This window comes from Stomoxys calcitrans, chromosome 3 (genome assembly GCF_963082655.1).
Source record: "Stomoxys calcitrans chromosome 3, idStoCalc2.1, whole genome shotgun sequence".
Lineage (NCBI taxonomy): Eukaryota > Metazoa > Arthropoda > Insecta > Diptera > Muscidae > Stomoxys > Stomoxys calcitrans.
In genome coordinates this window covers 22,395,207-22,419,143 of record NC_081554.1, presented here as the reverse complement: position 1 = coordinate 22,419,143, position 23,937 = coordinate 22,395,207, and the positions used below count along the sequence as shown (strand labels likewise).

At 38.0% G+C, this 23,937-nt stretch overlaps 1 protein-coding gene across 1 annotated transcript; it reads left to right on the top strand.

Moving 5' to 3' along the window:
• Positions 1 to 1,047: 1,047 nt before the first annotated feature.
• Positions 1,048 to 2,320, top strand: LOC131996007 (uncharacterized). Its single transcript, XM_059365412.1, has 2 exons — positions 1,048 to 2,217; positions 2,303 to 2,320. Exons 1-2 carry the CDS (start codon positions 1,048 to 1,050, stop codon positions 2,318 to 2,320), a joined length of 1,188 nt encoding a protein of 395 aa, XP_059221395.1.
• Positions 2,321 to 23,937: the final 21,617 nt, after the last annotated feature.

Sequence of the window (23,937 nt, the reverse complement as noted above, 5' to 3'; positions counted from 1 at the left end):
CTCCCCTCAGCGCATAATTCATCTGATTGACAAGAGATTTGAGAAACAAACAGAGCTTCTTAAATCTCTGTTAAAAGAGAGTGAATCTCGTCTCTTAAGTGTCATTGATAAGAGTATGGTTGACATAAAAGAAGAGATTGGCAAACTGAATGAAAAATATGTCAAACTGGATGACAGGGTTCAAAAGCTTGAGACACTGGCGGATAAAATTGAACATAAGCAAAGTGAAATTACTGATCTGCGTAATGAGATATATGCAATGAAGGCTAATCAGCAAAAATTTGAGAATCAACAGGTAGCGTGCGACCTGCGGATAAATGGTATACCGTATGATAACGGTGAAAACCTTTATCAAATTTTTGCAAATATATGTGATACAATAAATATTTCTATTCCTACGATAAAGGCGATGTATCGTATGAATAATATTCGTAACCAAAATAGTGCGGCAGATCCTGTGATTATTGTGAATCTAACTACTCCGTCTGACAAAAATTTTGTCCTGAAGAACATTGCACGTTTTAGAAAATCGAATAATTCGAAACTGATTTTAACTCATGCCGGTTTTGATTCAAATAAACCATTTTATGTAAATGAAAATCTTACGAGTCACAACTACAAGATTTTTCAAAATGCATTGAAATTGAAACGACAGAAGCACTTGGAGTCCGTTTTTTCACTTCGTGGATTTGTTTATGTTAAACGTACTGGAACAGATCCTCCTACTCTAATAGAGAATAACGAGCAGTTAACACAACTTTTTCGAGAAACACCAGATCGCACCATCAACGATAACTGAAATGAATCTTGCAATATCTTATAATAAGTCCCAATTAGTTTTGTTAATTTTATGTTTCTTCTTGTTATTAAGAATTTTTTATTATACTCAAAAATTTTATATGTGTTGTACAACTATATTTATTAATGCTAACTTTAATAGAGCTCATAACTACGAAGAACAAATATATACATTACCAGCATTGCTTATCCAATTGACTTGTGATGCCAAGTAATACTGCTTATGGTTCCAGAGATAATCTAAACTGTATGATTAGAATTCTTAAAAACCAGAAATCAGGATTAACGATTGTCCACATCAATGCCCAAAGTCTAAATAATAAATTAGATGAACTTCGTGATATATTTGTTAACTCTGATATAGATATAATATGCATATCCGAAACCTGGTTCCATCCTGAAATATCTGACAATTTGTACTCTTTACCGGGATATAAAGTTTTGAGAGCTGATAGGCACTCCCATGCTGGTGGAGTTGCAATATATTTAAAAAACTGTATCCACGGTGCTATAAAACTGAAGTCTGAGCAAGGCAACTGTATTGAATACCTCTTTGTTGAAATAACTGGCATTTCTAACTCGTCAATGCTTATTGGATGTGTATATAGGCCCAACAGCAGCACACCGTTTGACATGCTGATATCGTGCCTTGAAAGAATATCATTACGATATAATGATATTGTTATTGCGGGAGATTTTAACAGCAATATTTTAATTGAAACGCAATTTTCTGATGCTATGGAACTTCTTGATCTGGTACCTACTAACCGCTCTGTTCCAACCCATTTTACTAATCATTCGTCTACTCTTTTGGACATTTTCTTTGTGAACTGTGAGTCAAAGGTTCTTTTATATGACCAAATTGCAGCACCGGCTTTTTCTAAACATGACTTGATATTTCTTGTGTATGACTATCACATAAATCAACAAGACGAGACAATTACATTCCGTGATTTTAAAAAACTGAACTATAATCTTCTTAATAGCCTTACTGATAATGTCGAATGGGATTCTATATATCAGTTAAATTCTGTGGATGACCAAACAGCATTTTTGCAGCATTATATTAGCTTAATATATAGTCAATGTGTTCCTGAAAAAACCATTACCATAAAAAATCAGCAACCCCCATGGTTTAATGAACAGTTACGTGCACTAATCGATGAAAGAAATATTGCATACAAACGATGGAAACGATACAGAACAACACAACTGCATGAGCGCTTTAAGTGTGCCAGGCGAAATGTTGGGAAAAGCATAAACGAGGCCAAAACGCTATTCTTTCGGAAAAAATTTCTAAATGCTGTTAACAGCAGATCTAAATGGAAGGAAATTCGTAAAATTGGCATAGGAGCGAAAACCAACACCAACTTTCCGCCCAATCTAAACATCAATGAACTGAATGAGCATTTTGTATCTGTTTGCTCTATATGTCCCCATGAAAATATATATGAAAATATGAACACTGTACAAGTGGAAAATCCATTTTCCTTTTGCTGTGTAGACCAAACTGACGTTTTGAACAGCATACTCTCAATAAAATCTGATGCAACTGGAACTGACGGAATAAATCCAAGATTTATCAAAATTATCATGCCAAAATTGCTGCCATATGTAACATATATTTTCAATACTGTTCTGACCAAGTCCACCTTTCCGCATGAATGGAAGCTCGCTAAAATCATACCGACTAGAAAATCGAATAATGAATACCGCCCCATTGCAATCTTACCGTTCTTATCCAAAGCGCTAGAATGCATAATGGCGAATCAAATCGAACAATTCCTGTGCACTCAAAATCTATTATCAGAATGGCAATCTGGTTTTAGAAAAAAGAGAAGTTGCACATCTGTCTTAATAAACGTTGTTGAAAATATTAGACAAAATATGGACAACAAGATGGTATCTTTTCTCCTTCTATTGGATCACAGTAAAGCATTTGATACTGTAAACCATCAAATTCTTGTAGTCAAGCTCTCAAAACTATTTAATTTTTCCCGAACTGCCTGTCAACTGATATCATCGTACCTGTCTCAAAGATCTCAGTCCGTATATTGTAATGATATCTGGTCAAATACGCTTCATGTTCCAAATGGTGTGCCCCAAGGCTCAATCTTGGGCCCATTGTTATTCACCATGTACATTAATGATCTGCCCGATGTACCTTTAACATGTAAGATACAAATGTATGCTGATGACGTTCAACTGTATACCTGCACGAAACTGAATGACTTTCAAACATGTATTTCTAATGTAAATAATGATTTGAATTTAATATATTGTTGGGCTGTTAATAATGCCTTACGTTTAAATCCTACCAAATCTAAGCTGATCATCATACACAAAAGAAGTGTAACAATCCCTGACCAAGTTGAAGTAAAGATTGAGAACACGATTGTAAACCGTGTTCAAGCAGCAACAAACTTGGGTTTAACATTCAACTCTACCTTAACTTGGACGAATCATATAAATGCAGCTGTGGGAAAAGTTCGTGGTATGCTGCGGAATATGTGGGCAGCTCGTCTGTCAACTCCTTTCGAAATTCGTATGCTTCTTGCTAAATCTTACTTAATCCCAACTCTTCTATATAATTGTGAATTATTTGCAAGTTGCAGTGCTGATGACAATAGGAAAATCAAAGTTGCCTACAATGATATTGCACGATATGTATACAACAGACCACGGTATGACCACATATCACAATTTGCTTATCAGATTTTTGATCTTTCAGTTGAAAATTTACTAAATGTTAAATGCTTGCAATTACTACATAAGGTTATTTATAACAAACAACCTGAATATCTTTACAAACACCTACAATTTGCTAGATCAAATCGAGGGCGCAAACTGATTCAACCTAGATTTGAATCTCAAATCACTGAAAGGCAATTTATTGTAAACAGTATTCGTCTCTGGAACACCCTCCCATCATATATACAACTCATAAGCAATGCTATTGAATTCAAAAAGGAGCTACATGATTATTATAAGTAGAAATTGTATGTAGTCTAGTAGTATAAGTTATAATTAAATTATTTATTTATTTTTTTATAAGTTATAGTTTATAATGGAATTAATTGATGAAACTGCACTGTTGTGAACCAGCACAGTAAAATATAAGATATAATCTTGTTGTGCTTGGTGTTAAATAAATGAAATGAAATGAATGTGTCGAAGGCTGCTTTGTAGTCAACAAAGAGATGGTAGGTGCTGATTTGTCCTTCTCGGGTCTTTTCCAGGATTTGGCGCAGTGTGAATATCTGGTCTAGGGTCGATTTACCAGATCTAAAGCCGCATTGATAGGGCCCAATTATGTCATTGACTTTAGTTTTTAATCTTTCACACAGTACGCTCGAGAGTATCTTGTATGCGATGGGGAGGAGACTTATTCCTCTGTAGTTGGCACATTCCGTCTTGTCTCCTTTCTTATGTACCGGACATAGTATGCTGAGGTTCCAATCATCGGGTATACGTTCTTCTAGCCAGATTACGCAGATTAGCTGATGCATACGCCTTATCAGCATGTCGCCTCTGGTCTCAAATAGTTCAGCGGGTAACCCATCGGCTCCTGCTGCCTTGTTGTTCTTTAGTCGGGTTACTGCTACTTGGACTTAATTCTGACTAGGAGATAAAAACATTCTATACCATCATAAGAGATTGGTTCTGCGGTATCCTCTTCGCCGCCAACCCGTCGGCTCCTGCTGCCTTGTTGTTCTTTAGTCGGGTTACTGCTACTTGGACTTAATTCTGACTAGGAGGTAAACATTCTATAACATCATAATGGCCATATACAACATGGATGTCGAAAAGCCTAACATAAGTCAAAGTGTCAAATTTCAGTGAAATCGGGCCAAGACTTTAAATCGAGATATCTTGATCGATCTAGACTAAATTGCAGAAATATGTGGAGGGGTTCAACTTAACTCTCTGTCCAAATTTCAGCAACATGGGACTATAAATGCACCTTTTATGGGCCAAAAACATTAAATCGAAAAATCGGTCCATATGGTAGCTATATCCAAATCTGGACCGATATGAGTGAAATTGAAGAAGGTTGTCGAAGGGCCTAACACAACTCACTGTCCCAAATTGCGGCGACATCGGACAATAAATGCGTTTTTTATAGCCCCAAAACCTAAAAGCTAGAGATCGGTCTATATGGCAGCTATATCCAAATGTGAACGGATTTGTGCCATATTGCAAGTATGTCGAGAGGCTTAACTTAACTCACTTTCCAAAATTTTGGAGACATCGAACAATAAATGCGCCTTCTATGGACCTAAGACCCTAAATCAGCGAATCGGTCTATATGGCAGCTATATCCAAATCTGGACCGATGTGGACCAAATTGACGAAGGATGTCGAAGGGCCTAACATAACTTACTGTCCGAAATTTCAGCAAAATCGGAAATTAAATATGTCTTTTATGGGCCTATGGCTCTATACGGCAGCTATATCCAAATCTGAACCGATCTGGGTCAAATTGACGGAGGATGTCGAAGAGCCTAACACAACTCACTGTCCCAAATTTCAGCAAAATCGATTAATAAATGTGGCTTTATGTGCTTAAGACCCTAAATCGGAGGATCGGTCTATATGGCAGCTATATCCAAATCTGGACCGATCTGGGCCAAATTGACGAATGATGTCGAAGGGCCTAACACAACTCACTGTCCCAAATTTCAGCAAAATTGGATAATATATGTTGCTTTTATGGGCCTGAGACCCTAAATCAGCGGATTGGTCTATATGGCAGCTATATCCAAATCTGGACCGATCTGGGCCAAATTGACGAAGGATATCGAAGGGCCTAACGCAACTCACTGTCGCAAATTTCAGCAAAATCCGATAATAAATGTTGCTTTTATTGGCCTGAGACCCTAAATCAGCGGATCGGTCTATATGGCAGCTATATCCAAACCTGGACCGATCTGGGCCAAATTGACGAATGATGTCGAAGGGCCTAACACAACTCACTGTCCCAAATTTCAGCAAAATTGGATAATATATGTTGCTTTTATGGGCCTGAGACCCTAAATCAGCGGATTGGTCTATATGGCAGCTATATCCAAATCTGGACCGATCTGGGCCAAATTGACGAAGGATATCGAAGGGCCTAACGCAACTCACTGTCCCATATTTCAGCAAAATCGATTAATAAATGTGGCGTTTATGTGCCTAAGACCCTAAATCGGAGGATCGGTCTATAAAGCAGCTATATCCAAATCTGCACCGATCTGGGCCAAATTGACGAAGGCTAGAGGCTCAAGAAGTCAAGACCCAAGATCGGTTTATATGACAGCTATATCAGGTTATTGACTGATTTGAACCTAATTTAGCACTGTTATTGGAAGTCATAGCAAAACACGTCGAGCAAAATTTCACTCCAATCGGATAAGAATTGCGCCCTCTAGAGGGTCAAGAAGTCAAGACCCAAGATCGGTTTATATGGCAGCTATATCAGGTTATGGACCGATGTGAACCATACGTAGCACAGTTGTTGGAAGTCATAGAAAAACACGTTTCGCAAACTTACATTCCAATCCGATAAGAATTGCGCCCTCTAGAGGCTCAAGAAGTCAAAACCCAAGATCGGTTTATATGATATCTTTATCAGGTTATGGACCGATTTGAACCTAATTTAGCACAGTTGTTGGAAGTCATAACAAAACACGTCGTGCCAAATTTCATTCCAATCGGATAAGAATTGCGCCCTCTAGAGGCTCAAGAAGTCAAGACCCATTATCTGTTTATATGGCAGCTATATCAGGTTATGGACTGATGTGAACCATACTTAGCACAGTTGTTGGAAGTCATAGAAAAACACGTTGTGCAAAATTTCATTCCAATCGGATAAGAATTGCGCCCTCTAGAGGCTCAAGAAGTCAAGACCCAAGATCGGTATATATGGCAGCTATATCAGATTATGGACTGATTTGGGCCATACTTGGCACAGTCGTTGGATATCGTAACAAAACACGTAGTGTAAAATTTCATTCTAATCGGATAAGAATTGCGCCCTCTAGAGGCTCAAGAAGTCAAGACCCAAGATCGGTTTATATAGCAGCTATATCATGTTATGGACCGATTTGAACCATACTTGACACAGTTGTTGGAAGTCATAGAAAAACACGTCGTGCTAAATTTCATTCCAATCGGATAACAATTGCGCCCTCTAGAGGCTCAAGAATTCAAGACCCAAGATCGGTTTATATGTCAGCTATATAAAAACATGAACCGATATGGCCCATTTACAATCCCAACCGACCTACACTAATAAGAAGTATTTGTGCAAAATTTCAAGCGGTTAGCTTTACTCCTCCGAAAGGTAGCGTGCTTTCGCCAGGCAGACGAACGGACGGTCAGACAGACGGACGGACATGGCTAGATCGATATAACATGTCACGACGACCAAGAATGGGGTCTCAGACAAATATTTCGAGTAGTTACAAACAGAATGACGAAATCAGTATACCCCCTATCGTCTGGAGGAGAGTATAAAAAAAAGTTCTGAGAAACAATTTTTAACTTGTATGAACTTTCATTGAAAATCTCAACTTCTTTGAAACAGTGTTGCCTACCTATCTTCTATGAACCAACAAGTACGGCTATGTGGATACATACCAAGCATACAATTTCATGATGTTCATTTATTTCTCACCAATAATCATGACATCAATGGTCCATATAACCCGGCTTTAATGTTGCCATGCTGTTTACCATGCATGATGGGGATGCTGATGCTGCTGCTGCAGATGATTTTGTTGTTGTTGTTCATATGTACCGGAATGTTGCTTCAAGTCGAGCATCTTGCTTGTTAGAGTATCATTGTTTAATTTTCGTTATGCCCCCCAATGGCATCCTTAATAAACAGTTTTTATGAGCATTGTCCTCGTTCTCGTCCTCGTATTGTTTTTGGTAATAGGTTCACGTTTTATGGCAATTCCATTCCAGTTCCATACAGAGAGAGTCCATGGATGGTTGTGCCAATGGCACACTCTCTACTCCATATTCCATTCATAACAGACAGAGTTGGTCACTGGGCTCTTCAAAGGGGGGGTGGATGGATGTGAGGTGGCTTAGCCAAGCAAAGTCGTAGCAGGATAGTCATTGCTCAGGCAGCTAAATGTTCATGGCATTGACGTGGGCTGGTGGCTAAGATGCCAATTTTTTGCACAAATATCCATACTTAAGCAATGGCAGGGTTATAGGTTTTGTTGGTATAGTGCCTCTTTTGCTGTTTGCTTTTCATATTTTTCGGGGTATATGTTTTTTATGTCTGCAGCAGCCTTATGGAGAAAAAATCATAATTATTCGCTATTATGATTTCGTTTATTTGTTTTCCTGTTTCGGTTTGTTTTGAAGCTATCTTATCGAATATTTTGTTGTGAAATTTTTGTTTCGTTCCCTACGACTTTGTAGCGAAACGAAAAATATTAAAATTCTTGGTTTGATTTTAGCACTCGTCCGCTCAATGGGTGGTAAACCATTTTGGATAATTTTTTCAAGATTATAAGATGTAATTTATGCGATAACAAAGTTTTTTCTTAGAGGTATTGGACTTTGAAAACAATCTTTTTTTTGTACATTTGTATATTTTAAGGTGTTTTAGATAGTTCTTTCTGGAGAAGTCCTTGAAAAATTTCAAGGCAATTTTAGCATGAGTAATCGTAGTACAGTGGGATGAAATTTAAAAAAATTAAATATGAGTTATCATAACAAAATAAATCTTGTCCAACATACTTATGTCGTTAGAGATAACCAAAAAACCAAGCGTTAAGTTCGGCCGGGCCGAAACTTATATACCTTACACCATAGATTGCATGGTACGAGTTCCCTTAACGACTTTTTCAAATATATAAGAGCTGAAGCAAATTATGGACCAAACTTGTCATGGCTATTAGATGTCATTTAAAATACATCGCTCAAAATGTCAACCAAATCGGATAGTAAATCCGGCCGCTACTGGCTCAAGATGTAAATTCCGGCGATTTGTTTATATGGGAGCTACTAGCTGATCCGGGGTCCGCTCCGCTGCGCCTTCTACTTTATATGGAACAAAGGTTTCTTTGGAATATTTAATTTCGACAATTAAAGAGCTTTTAGTGAAATAGCATGCTACGAAAATAGTATTGGGTTGCCCAAAAAGTAATTACGGATTTTTCATATAGTCGGCGTTGACAAATGGTTACAGAACCAAGTAGCTACGAACAAGTTGTTTATTAAGGGTTTAGCTTCTGCAAGCAAACCGGAGGAAGAAGTAAAGAAACTATTTTCGGAAAATCTAGGTGTCGCACCAAGCTTTAAAACAGTTCGAAAAATCTTTGATCGTAACGGAAAGATGGCCGTAATAGTTGAACTTGAAAACCAGGGCGCTATACAAGAGGTTTTCAAAAACACGCGAAAACTGGTGAATACGTCCATCTCTATAGAGCGGGATATGATGCCAATGAAACAAGACCACAAAAAAGCTTTCCTACGATTAAAAATAGAATTACTTGCTATAAGCAAAGATTATAAAATAATGATTCGAGCGGATAAAATGAAAATTCAAGATCAGTGGTTTAGGTGGAGCAATGGAAACATACTTCTCTGTGGAAATGGTAATGGTGTGGAACAACTGGCAAAACTTTATGGAGAGGCGATAAGAAATATAAATATTAACTACGATGATTTAAAAACCTACACAAATCCAAAAAACTAGGAAAGACCCAATCAAATAATGTAAATGCCGGACAGACACCAACTCAACATACGATTTCAATTTTATCTTATAATATAAATGGGTTGGAAAATAAATATCTGTATCCTACTTTTTTCAACTACATAAAAAGTTTTGAAATCTTTATTTTATTGGAGACACATCTAGAAGATGAAAGGTCAGAAAGAGCGCGAATGTTTTTCAATGGGTTTCACTTAATTTTTATACCGGCAACACGTAATCATAGGCATGGAAGAGCTATTGGTGGAAAAATATACGGAATTAGCAAAAAATTAGAGGATTTTGGAATTACATATGAAGTGAATGAAAGTTCAGATGCGCAGCTACTAATTATACGCACCACTACATATGTCTTCACTTTAATACCGACATACATTCGTCCAGATTCTTGGTCGGAGGAATTCAATAGTCTGAAGGATGTATATAATAATCTTGAAATCACTAATGGTATTATAATGGGTGACCTGAACGTTCGCATTGGAGAACTGAAACAATATCTAAATGAAATAGGTACGGAGATGTTCGTTGCTGGTTATGACGTGAGAAAATCAAAAGACAAGGTCATTAATAAAAAAGGCAAGCAATTTGTTGAGTTTTGCAATGACTCGAATTTATTTATTTTGAATGGAATTACTCTCGGAGATGGTGAGGGTAATGTGACATATGCCAATACACTTGGTCAATCTGTAAATGATATATGTTCTGCATCTCTTGAATTGCTAGGCTTTGTTAATAACTTCTCAGTGGACGACAAAATATGGTCCGACCACTTCCCAATTGTACTCAAGTTGAATTATAATATATCAGCAGAAAGTGGACAAAAAATGAATTTGTTGCCAAAGCTAATCTGGAAGGATAAGATGAAATATAAATATCAGAGAAGACTCAACGAAATTATGGATAATTATGAGGCAGCAACCAGCAATCTCAAACTAAGTAATCTTTGCGAAATGATAACGAAATCTTGGCCGCAAAAGCCGAATGAAATGCAATCATTTCAGCCGAAGCATAAATGGTATAACTTTTCCTGCAATGAAGCCCGACTAAAAAGCTTCAAATTACTGGCAAAATATCGGAAGTCGAACAATTTGGAAGATAAAATACTTTATTTGAAAGCTCAAAACTCCTACAAATCAATATGTACTAATAGTAAAAACATGTACTATCAAAATATATCTGCAAAGATAAATATCATAAATAATGCCAAAGAGTGGTGGAAGATGGCCAGAGAGATGCGAAATCACCAAAATAAAATTAGCTCACATATAAGTCCTTTACTATTCAAACAACACTTTGAAAATCTGTTAAATACGTCACAAATCATGTCCCAAATACATTATGCGCCACCGTTAAACCATGATCCGATTTTAGATGGACCCATAACCATGGGTGAATTGGAAAATATGCTTCACAAAGTCAAGTTGAATAAGGCACCGGGTGAAGATAGAATACCATATGAGTTCTTCGTATACGCAACAGAGCAATTTCACCTCCAGCTTTTAAGCACTTATAATAACATTTTCAATGAAAGCACCATGGATAAGATCTTTACAAAATCTATAATTTACCCTATTCATAAGAAAGGCGATTACGACAACCCTTCCAATTATAGAGGTATCTCATTTATGAATTGTGCCGCCAAGATATTTATGGGTATTTTAAACGATCGCATCTATACATGGGCCGAGGAAAATCATATTCTGGTAGAACACCAAGCTGGATTCCGGAGGCAATATTCTACTGTTGACAATATATACAACCTGGCAGCTATAGTTAGTCTGAAACTTAGTGAAAGGAAAAAAGTGTACGCTTTTTTCATTGATTTTAAGGCTGCCTTTGATAACATATCTCGCCAGGCATTGATCTTTAAATTGCACCAAATTGGGCTGTCATATAAAATAGTAAAAGTTATCGAAAACATATATAAAAATACGGAGTCGGCAGTATGGACTGGGCAGGAGAGGTCAGAGTACTTTGCAACAACAAGAGGTGTAAAACAAGGGTGTCTACTTTCACCCATGCTTTTTACACTTTATATAAATGATTTGCATGACAATCTGGGAGGAGGATTATATATTGAAAACATCAACATTCGCCTATTGCTATACGCCGATGACATTGTTTTACTTGCAGACGATATAACAATAATGCAAGAGATGATAGGTAAACTCGAAACCTATTGTAAAACTTGGAATCTCGAAGTAAATCTAGAAAAATCAGATATAATGGTATTTAGAAATGGAGGTAGACCTAGCAAAAAAGAAGTATGGAAGTTTAATGAAAGACAAGTCCGGATAACAAATGAATTTAAATATCTTGGTGTAACCTTTACCCCAACCATGAAATTTGGAAAACATGTACAAAATCGGAACATAATGGCGAAGAATGCTCTAAATACTACATGGGACAGTGTAATTGGGCGAAATGATATATGCATGAATGCGAAATGGAGACTTTATTTATCGGTCTGCAGGTCAATACAAACTTATGCAGCACAAGTTTGGGGTTTTGCTCATTTCGAAGAAGTTAATTTCTTGCAAAGATTTTTCATTAAGAAATTATTGCGATTACCGATGCATACACCAACATATATCTTAATGTTAGAAACTGATGTGGAAGATAGCCAAATTTATTCATTAGGATTGCACTTGAAATATCTCGGACGAATCATGTTTCAATATAACAGTTATCGTCTGCCTAACCAATTAACAGCAATAGTGATGCGCAAAAATATCTTTTGGGTGAAAGAGTTAAGAGCAGTAACACAGAGTCTTAATGTACAATGGCCCGAGACTATAAATAGCATTGAATCTTGGAACACTTTCTCAACAGAACTACTATGTTCATTAAAACTAGATCTTAAGCATAAAAGGATCCAACGAAAACTACAAAGCGATTCCCGAGATTACAAATTTTTGAATCCATCTAGAGCACAGCTGTATTTGAATGACAAATATACACAAGAAAAGATTGCATGGATATTTAAAGCTAGAAGTGGAATGTTATACCTGGGGTACAACAGATTTACTACCAGTGAAGAGGAGCGATTATGTAAATTGTGCAACATGCGAGCAGAAGAAACCTTTCAACACTTCCTTGGTATATGTCCTATTTTAAGCGAGTTTAGAATGATGGCCTTTGGAAAGACAATATTGAATCAGGAAGAGATTTTGGAGAAATTGGACGGCAAGAATGATGCCGATTGGGACAACATCGTAACATATTTAAAATCAGCATACACTTATAGACACTATTTATTATCTGAATTCCAATAGAAAGAATTCCCAAGATGTTAAAATTTATTGAGCGACAGACGTTAAATACATTGTCGCAATAACATTTATTTATTTACTTCTTCACAACGAATTGATGATACATTGTCCATATTAAAATAAATTAGAATAACTGAATGTATTCTTGATATTAAATGAAAAGGAAAAATAGTTAAATAAAGAAGAAGAAGAACTACTACTACTAAAAAAAAAAAAAGCGTTGACAAATTGTTTCACAGCTTGGGACTCTGTAATTGCATTCTTTCTTCTGTCAGTTATCAGCTGTTACTTTTAGCTTGCTTTAGAAAAAAAGTAAAAAAAAAGTATATTTGATTAAAGTTCATTCTAAGCTTTATTAAAAATGCATTTAATTTCTTTTAAAAAATCCGCAATTACTTTTTGGGCAACCCAATATATCGCTGGACTTACAGTCTGAATCGCATATCTAAATTGGTCTTGAATTTAAGTTTGGACTCCATTAATAAAATACTTTATTTCAGCCCGATATTCTCATGATATCTGATCTTTAGGGGTGTTTTCGGGGGTGAGGTGGTCCCCCAGACACTTGGTCCTGCAAAAATATCAGAATCGTGCTCTTCTTTCAAATACCATTTATTTAAACCCCATATTGCCATTGGTTTAGAGGAGTTTCACGATGAGGCGTCCCCAAAACACATGGCCCCAAAATTGGTATTCAAATTCATTTTCTAATCTCAAACACCTTTCAATTGAGCCACATATTGGCATGGTCGAAAAATTTTTACCCTTTAGGGGTGTTTTGGGGAAGGGGTGATGCCCTGAATACATGGTCCTACATTTGGATATCAAATTCGTATTCTACTCCCAAATACCTTTATTTGAGCCCCATATTGCGATGGTCAGTAAAAAATTGCTGTTTGTGAGGTATTTTGGGAAAGGGTAGACCCCCAGAAAATTAGTCCCAAAAGTGGGTATCAATTTTTGCTCTACCCACCAATTCCTTTCAGTTAACCTTCACATTGGCATGGTCGGTAAATATGCCCGATTTAGGGGTGTTTTGGGGATGGGGGTGGTCCTCCAAACACTAAGTCCGGAAAATATATCAGCAACGTGCTCTATTCTCATATATCTATACATCATTTATGTGAACCCTATATTGCCATTAACATCAAAATTGGATATCAAATTCGTTTTCTAATCTCATTTAAACTCCTTATTGCAAAAGTCAGCAAATATGTCCGGTTTGGGGTATTGGCCCTAAAAACTACGAATATTTAGTTCCACTCTCTTTAAGACCCAAATTGTCTTGGTGAGTAAGTACGTTCTATTTGGGGGTTGTTATGGTGGTGGGACGTCCGCTAGACAGTTGGCCCTTAGTGTTGGTATCAGATACGCGGTCTACTCCCAAATACCTTTAATTTGAGCCCCATATTTCCATAGTCGGCAAACATGAACGGCTTGGGGGGTGTTTTGGGGGATGGGCGGCCACTCAGTGAATTTGCCTTGAAAACATATATCGGATTCGTGTTCCACTTTAAAAACCCTCTTATTTGAGCCTCATATTGCAATAGTCAGCAAATACTTCTTATTTGGATGGTGTTGTGGGGGTGGGGTGACCCCATAGACACTTCGACACAAATTCGTGCTTTACTCCCACAGACCTTACATTTGAGTCCCATATTGCTATGGTATAGAGAGACGGCCCCCCAAACACTTGGTCCCATATTTGGATATCAGATTCTAATACTACATTCAAATACCTTTTATTTAAGCCCCATATTCCAAGGGTCAGTAAATAAGTCCTGTTTGGGGGTGTTTTGGGGAAGGGGTCCACCCCCCAGAAACGTGGTCCCACATTTGGATATCAGATTCGTATTCTACTCGCAAATACCTTTCATTTGAGTCCCACATTGCCATGATCGGTAAATATGTCCGATTTAGGGGTGTTTTGGGGGTTGGGTGGGGTGGCTCCATAGACACTTTTCCCGAATATTGATATCAGATTCGTGCTTTACTCCCAAAGACCTTTCATTTAAGCCCCATATGGCTATGGGCGTAAATCCCCCTTTGGGGGATGTTTTTGGGGAGAGACGACCCCCCCCAAACACTTGGTCCTATATTTGGATATCAGATTCGAATTCTACACTAAAATACCTTTCATTTAAGCCCCATATTCCAAGGGTCAGTAAATAAGTCCTGTTTGGGGGGTGTTTTGGGGAAGGGGTCCACCCCCCAAATACGTGGTCCCACATTTGGATATCAGATTCGTATTCTACTCGCAAATACCTTTCATTTGAGTCCCATATTGCCATGATCGGTAAATATGTCCGATTTAGGGGTGTTTTGGGGGTTGGGTGGTGTTTTGGGGGTGGGGTGGTCCCATAAAGACTTTACCCGAATATTGATATCAGATTTGTGCTTTACTCCCAAAGACCTTTCATTTGAGCCCCATGTGGCTATGGTCGTAAATTTGTTCCCTTTGGGGTATGGTTTTGGGGAGAGGCAGTCCCCCAAACTCTTGGGCCCATATTTGGATATCAGATTCGAATTCTACACTCAAATACCTTTTATTTAAGCCCCATATTCCCATGGTCAGTAAATAAGTCCTCTTTGGGGGGTGTTTTGGGAAAGGGGTGGATCCCCAGATACGCGGTCCCACATTTGGATATAAGATTCGTATTCTATTCGTAAATACCTTTCATTTGAGTCCCATATTGCCATGGTCGGTAAATATGTCCGATTTAGGGCTGTTTTGGGACTTGGGGTGGTCTCCCTAGCACTTGGTCCGACAATTGTATATCAGATACGTTTTCTTATCCTAAATACCTTTCATTTGAGTCCCATATTGTAGTGAATGGTCTAAATATATGTTTGGTAGGTTTTAGAGTGGGGCGGCCCCCTTAGGTACCCCATCCGAAATTTGGATACCAAATTTTTATTTTTAGGGACTATGTGAGAGCACACAAAATTTCTCTTAAATGGCATCACCCATCTCCGAAATCTGGCGTTTCTGAAAATTAGGGTAAGGCGGAGGGTCCGCTCCCCCTTCAAATATCAGAAATGTAGTACCCTATTTTCACACCGGGGTCAATATGCCCCATCTGTGAAAATTTCAAGAAAATCGGTTCAGCCGTTTCTGAGTCTATACACACAAACATAAAAACAAACAAACCTACAAACAAACACAAATTGATTTTTATATATAAGAAGATATGAAATTTGGGTTAAAATGCGTTATTCTCATCCCACTGTTCTTCTCTATCCAAATTCGTCTTTGCTCTATGAAGAATTTGACCCTGCTACCATTGCCATGAAATCATACCAAACAGTCTATGAACAGAAGCATCATCATTCGACCATCCGTTAATTTCAAATGCCGTGAAAATATTACAACAATGTGTTACAACGTCACTCTATGGACAGGGTGTTAATGGGGCATTAAGGCTCGTCATCTTTGTATTACTCAAATGTGAAGCAGGCCCCTAAATGGAGTTTAATAATCAAGCATTTAATAGACATTCATAATGATAACGTAATGAATCGAATCTGAAGTGGAGGGGGATAAGTTACAGAGAACATTTTTTAAGAAAAAATGCCATATGATGTGTTGGTCGCTCTATGCCGGCTTAGATAAGAAACGCTTTGTTAATTAAAGCGTTAATAGGCACTAGAAACAGAAGAAGACGAAGACGAAGAAGCTGAGAAATTAAAACTCCATATGAAAGCAGCATTGGGGCTTTTAATTGACCTCCAAATCATCCATATGTTTGATATGGAATCATAATGGGAAAAAGTCAATGAAATTTTTCCTTTTTAGTTCATCAATTAAAAAAACCAAACAAGTAAAAATGCATTGAGTTCGTGTGGACATACAACCATTAAAATTTCGTGAGTTTTTCCGGGGTATCGGTCTATATTGCGTAAGATTGCCGACGGGACCAAATCTACTCAATAATGAAAATGTTGTCCAAATCTGGTGTAGAAGAGGCTCTTATGAGCTCACAGCCCTAAATAGGGATAAAGGCCCATATGCTGGTGTTTTTGGCGAAATCGGGCATAAAGAATCCTTCTATGGGCTCAAGACTGTAAATCGGGAAGTCTCTCTATATGTCATCTATGTACAAATATAATCCGATCCAGAATGTATGCGGTACGTGTATAGATATAAAAATTGCATCTTCCTGGCTCAGGACCCTATTCAGCAGCTAAATATGGTCCAATATGGACCATTTTGGCTTGATCATTGGGGTCACCTTGTGCAACTTAATGTTAAAAGTTAATGCGAAATCATTCAATAAATGCGCCTTATGTGGGCTTAAAAACGCAAGTCGGCGGATCATTCTATATGGCAGCTATATCCAGATATGGTCCGATTTGGCCCTTTCAAGAATTTAGCCTGTGTAAAATGGATATGGGTGAGAAGGTTAAAAAGAGTCAAGAGTCCCCCATACTACTCGTAGAGAAAAGTAAAGAATACGGAAACTATTGAAATATAAATAAAAAATAAACCGATCTCAACCATATACAACATGGATGTCGAAAACCCTATCATAAGTCACTGTGTCAAATTTCAGTGAAATCGGATTATAAATGCGTCTTTTTTGGGGCCAAGACTTTAAATTGAGACATCGGTCTATATGGCAGCTATATGGAAATCTTGATCGATCCAGACCAAATTGGAGAAATATGTGGAGGGGCTTAACCTAACTCACTGTCCCAAATTTCGGCGACATCGGATAATAAATGCGCATTTTATGGGCCCAAAACCTTAAATCGAGGGATCGGTCTATATGGCAGCTATATCCAAATCTGAACCGATTAGAGCCAAATTGGAATAAGATGTCGAAGGGCCTAACACAACTCACTGTCCGAAATTTCAGCAAAATCGAATAGTAAATGTGGCTTTTATGAGCCTAAGACCCTAAATCGGAGGATCGGTTTATATGGCAGCTATATCCAAATCTGGACCGATTTGAGGCAAATTGATGAGGTATGTCAAGAAGCTTAACTAACTCACTGTCCCAAATTTCGGCGACATCGGACAATAAATGCGCCTTTTATGGGCCCAAAACCTTAAATCGAGGGATCGGTCTATATGGCATCTATAACCAAATCTGGACCGATGCGGGCCAAATTGACGAAGGATGTCAAGGGGCCTGACGCAACTCCCTCTCCCAAATTTTAACAAAATCGTATAATAAATGTAGCTTTTATTGGCTTAAGAACCTAAATCGGCGGATCGGTCTATATGGGGGTTATATCAAGATATAGTCCGATATAGCCCATCTTCGAACTTAATCTGCTTATGGACAAAAAAAGTAACTGTGCAAAGTTTCAGCTCAATATCTCTATTTTTAAAGACTATAGCATGATTTCAACAGACAGACGGACAGACGGACGGACATGTCTAGATCGTATACCTTATAGGGTCTGAAATGGATATTACGATGCCTATTACGGTGGTGTATTTTCAGAAGTCAGAGAATGTATGGACAATGTCTACTGCCTCCTCTACTATAGAAGATAACCACAAACAATATATTGGGTTGCCCAAAAAGTAATTGCGGATTTTTCATATAGTCGGCATTGACAAATTTTTTCACAGCTTGTGACTCTGTAATTGCATTCTTTCTTCTGTCAGTTATCAGCTGTTACTTTTAGCTTGCTTTAGCAAAAAAGTGTAAAAAAAGTATATTTGATTAAAGTTCATTCTAAGTTTTATAAAAAATGCATTTACTTTCTTTTAACAAATCCGCAATTACTTTTTGGGCAACCCAATATTATTGTGTAAAAGTGGTCGCGTTTGCTGAGGACGTGGCTATTGCGGCTAAGGGACTCAGCACTCTTAGATTTTTACTTCAAGAAGCTCTACGTGCCACAGCAAAGCGGGCTATCTAAAGTGGTCCAGGCGTAAATCCGTGCAAGACAGAAGTAATTCTTTTCAGCAGGAGATACAAATTACCTACAGTGGCATCAGTCTCCTTAAGAGGAGAGAATGTCCCAGTTACAGAACGCGCAAAATACCTGGGTGTCTTGCTGGACAGCAAATTGAACTTCAAATCCAACATTTCGGAAAGGACAAGAAAGGCAATTCTTGCCCTTTACACCAATAAGAGGGTCATTGGAAAAGTTAGGGCTTTCGACCGCGCGTCATGGACTGGGTATAAACTGCAGTTGTCAGACCTATAATGCTATATGGTGTTGTGGTCTGGTGGACGGCGTTTCAAAAGTCCACCTACTCTTCAATAGTCAACCGGATCCCAAGGATGGCTTGTTTGTGCATCACTGCCGCACTGACTACGAAACCATCTGATGCACCGAATTTAATGCTACTTCTAATGCCTCTGTACATTGTGTCGTGAGTCTAAGGGAGCTGTCTCTTTGATCATGTGGCGGCTACGGACACAATTTAATCCTTAATACAATAACCGATGTTCCAGGCAGTGTAGATTACACCTTGCCTGAGCCCCTTTTTGATAAAATGTTCTGTACCACTCTTGCTGATAGAACCAATTGGAACTACGATATCCCTAGTAATGGAAGTTTCAAACTAGACGACCAGTTGGGCTTTGGGATGTACTCTAAAGATCTAGAACAGGTCATATCGAAAAGGTTACCCGATCACTGCAGTGGTGGAATGGCTAATATATGATGTCATAATGACGATTGGCATAAATGACTTCTCAGAGAGCCAGGCAATCACTAAATCCCTGGAGAACAAAAACCGCCCTCGACTGTCGCAGGTCTCTCAACGAGATTGCTGAATAGTTCAAAAGTCAACTGTTCAGTGATCCGGGCCACAGAAATATGCCAGAGAATTGTGAAGAGGACGATCTTGCCAGACAAATCAATATTCATTCCACCGAAACTTGAATCTGTGGGTACGCCTCTAGCGACATGGAAGCAAAGTTTTTAGGATCAGGTCCGAAGGGCAACGTATGATAGATGGTCACAAAGAGGGGGCTGTGAGCATTCCAAAACTATATGGCCTAATCTAGACTTGAAGAGGTCTACCGCTTTGCTGGCACTGGCTAGAACAGACGTCTCAGTAATTGTGTCCGTCATAACAGGTTACTGTCTAATCGGGAAACGTGCTGATAGACTAAAGGTTCCAAGCAACGACTTTTGCACTTTTGAGACCATAGAAAAAACTTTGTGTATGTGTACCGTACTGGTAGACAGAAGGAGTTCCACTTTAGGTTCTCATTTCTTTGAGAACCATTCTGATTTAGCGGATGTGAACATTCGCAAGTTGTTGGGCTTTTTAAAGCGATCTGGATGGTTCAACGGTAGGAATTAGAAGGCATCTTCCTTCTTCCGTTTCTGTGGTATCAGGAATGGACGAAAACGTCTAAGTGAGTCTGATGGCAGACTGCCATTTTTAGCTGACCTAGCCTACATAAGAGTTAACAGCTTGTTATAAAGGGTTTTTAAAAAGGAGCGCTACAAAAGTAGACCGAAAGGGATACCAAACAACGCCATATATTTTGCTACTATTTCGACATTTCTCTTCAGTAAAGTTTGTCATTTCACTATGGAAGAATATACGATAGAAATTATTAAATTTAGTACCGAATTTCGGAATCAGTGGCCTCAACTTTAAGAGTGCTACGTCCAATTTAGCGATGATGCTCATTTCTGACCGAGTGGCTTCGTCATTAAGCAAAGTATGCGTTATTGGTCAGACTGCAATCCACACATACTTCATCATTGCATCACGAAAAAATTACGGTTTGGTGCGGTTTATAGGCCGCTGGCGTCATTGGGCCGTACTTCTTCTGTGAGATAGACCAATACTATACTGTGGCAATTGCTACCATTCAATGATAAGAGAATATTTTTGGCCCCAATTGGATGATATGGACTTGGAGGACATGTGGTTCCAATAGGACGGCGACACAACGAATGTCACAGTCAATTTATTGCAAACCAGATTTGGAGAGAGTAAAGACAAAAACAAACATTTAAATGCTTGCTAATATCGTCCGGGCCGAATGTTATATACCCTCCACCATGGATCGCATTTGCCGACTTCTTTTCCCTGTATCTCTTTTAGGCCAACAAAGCATAAAAGATTCAGACCATATTTGAAACGTATATTAAAGGACTTAGAAGAAGCCGTTGTACAAAATTTCAGCCAAATCGGATAAAGATTGCGCCCTCTAGAGGCTCAAGAAGTCAAGATCCCAGATCGTTTTATATGGCAGCTGTATCAGCTTATTGACCGATTTAGACCATATTTAGCACAGTTGTTGGAAGCCATAACGAAACACCTCATGTTAAATTTTGGACGAATCGGATAAGAATTGCGCCCTCTGGTGGCTCTAGAAGTTAATATCCAAGATCGGTTTATATGGCATCTATATCAGGTTATCAACCGATTCAAACACAGTTGTTGAAAGCCATAACGAAACACCTCATGCAAAATTTCAGACGAATCGGATAAGAATGGCGCCCTCTAGTGTCTCAAGAATTTTATATCCAATATCCAATATCCAATATATATAGCAGCAATATCAAAACATGGACCGATATGGGCCACTTACAAACCGAACCAACCTACACAAATAAAAAGTATTTGTACAAAATTTCGAGGGAGGCCACCGTAGCGCAGAGGTAAGCATGTCCGCCTATGACGCTGATCGCCTAGGTTCGAGTCATGGCCAGATAATCAGAAAAAAAATTTTCAACGGTGGTTTTCCCCTCCTAATGCTGGCAACATTTGTGAGGTACTATGCCATGTAAAACTTCTCTCCAAAGAGGTGTCGCACTGCGGCACGCCGTTCGGACTCGGCTATAAAAAGGAGGCCCCTTATCATTGAGCTTAAACATGAATCGGACTGCACTCATTGATATGTGAGAAGTTTGGCCCTGTTCCTTAATGGAATGTTCATGGGCAATATTTGCAATTACAAATTTTCGAGCACCTAGCTTTACTCCTTCTAAAGTTCGCGGGGTTTCGAATGACCAATAGACGGACGGACAGACTGACGTGCATGGCTAGATCGTCTTTAAATTTCATGACGACCAATAGTTTATATACATTATGGGGTCTTGGACGAATATTTCCAGATGTTACAAACAGAATGATGAAATTAGTAAACCCCCATCCTATGGTGGAGGGTATAAAAATAGCTGTAAAATTTTCTTTCAAGAGAAAATTTGTTTGGGATATTCCCTAAAGTAAATTTCTACAGAAGTCTCTTATAAAACTAGTTTTCCGTGAAATTTTCTCTACAGTCAAAATTTACTTGACATTTCGTATAAAGACAATTTGTTGTTGAAAATGCCTCTAAATTTTTTTTTTTGTCTGTATGAGCTCTTTTATTTTTATTTGGTTTTGATAAAATTTTTGTTTAGAAAAATTTTTTTACTAAATTTTTCTATCAAAACTATTAACTTGACATAAGTTGTAAATACTCTTCATACTCTATATCGCCTGCTACTTAAGTTCTTGGATAATTCTTTCCTAAACTAAGTGTGGCTCTTAAACTTTCCTATCTCATATCTAAACATTTTGCAGCTTTGCATTTTCATACCACAATCGCCTGGCTGTGGATTTTTTATGGGCGATGCACGCAGCCAGAGGAATGCACTCAAAAATTAATTTAACGCGCTTTTGCCTAAAAACCTAAATTCCAGAATAATGCTTCATTCATAAAATTGGCCAAAGCATACCCCTACTCTGACACTCATGCATACAGATTTTAAACCACGCGAATGCTTGGCCACCATAGGCATTACCTAAAGCCTTGTGCTTGGGCCAACGGCTAAACCTGACGTGATAACCATGAAACACAACCATCACACTTTGCCATCATCCACTATCGTCAGCAAATCCAACGAAAATTCTGACAAAGATGCCAAAACACTTGTGGCCAAAGAATTAAAGGTAACTCAAAATGCTAAAATCCGCTTTGAATAATTTTCTGTGAGTTTGGTGTCTGTGGGGCAACAAAGCAAAATGATCCAATCTGCCCAGGAATGAAGATTATTGTGGCCATGATTTTAGCTTAAAAAAAAAAAACCTCCAGCCAACTTATGCTCATACTCAAATCCGGTAAAAAGCATTGCAACTCCCTCAATAACTAAGCTTGCAACTAAAATCGTGAGAATTTTATATTGCAAAAACATACAATCACGAAATTGGGCAAAGTAATTCGGCCTCAAGTGGCAACGTAGGCAAAGTCTATCGTTATGGTGTTTTAAGTAACTTCAATCATTGAATTTGAAGGATGAGACGATAATAATGATGCTAGAAGCAAAAGTGGAGGATTTTTATTATTTTATGATTAGTTTTTATACCCTCCACCCTAGTATGGGGGTATACTAATTTCGTCATTCCGTTTGTAACTCATCGAAGCATTGATCTAAGACCTTACAAAGTTTATATATTCTTAATCGTCTTGAGGCTCTAAGCAGAGGTGGCAAAATATCGATGACACTGTCGATACTATCGATAGTGCCATGAATATCGCTTGTTATTTTTCCGATGGATACCATCGGAAAAGTTAAATTTTTTGCAAAATTATTGGGTTGCCCAAAAAGTAATTGCGGATTTTTCATATAGTCGGCGTTGACAAATTTTTTCACAGCTTGTGACTCTGTAATTGCATTCTTTCTTCTGTCAGTTATCAGCTGTTACTTTTAGCTTGCTTTAGAAAAAAAGTGTAAAAAAAGTATATTTGATTAAAGTTCATTCTAAGTTTTATTAAAAATGCATTTACTTTCTTTTAAAAAATCCGCAATTACTTTTTGGGCAACCCAATAGACTAAAATAAGCGATGCGACACTAAATGTACCCTTTTAGAGGCATTGCGCCTATAGAGGGCGCCATTTTCATCCGATTAAGTAAACATTTTGTACAATGATTTCTCTCATGACTTCCAGCTGATCTAATCTGAGACTAATCTTGGTATTACTTGGTCTGTGGATATTGCTTCTATATAAATCGATCTTCTGATCTTTTGTTCTCATATTCGCTTGAAATATAGGAGATGGGAAATTTACGATAATATCGATACTATCGATATTTATTATTAAAACTATCGAAAATACCGAGTACTGCAATTATCGATAGTTTGCCAGCTCTGGCTCTATATCGATTAAGCTATGTCCGTCCGTCCATCTCTCTGCCGAAATCACGCTAACTTTCGAAGGAGTAAA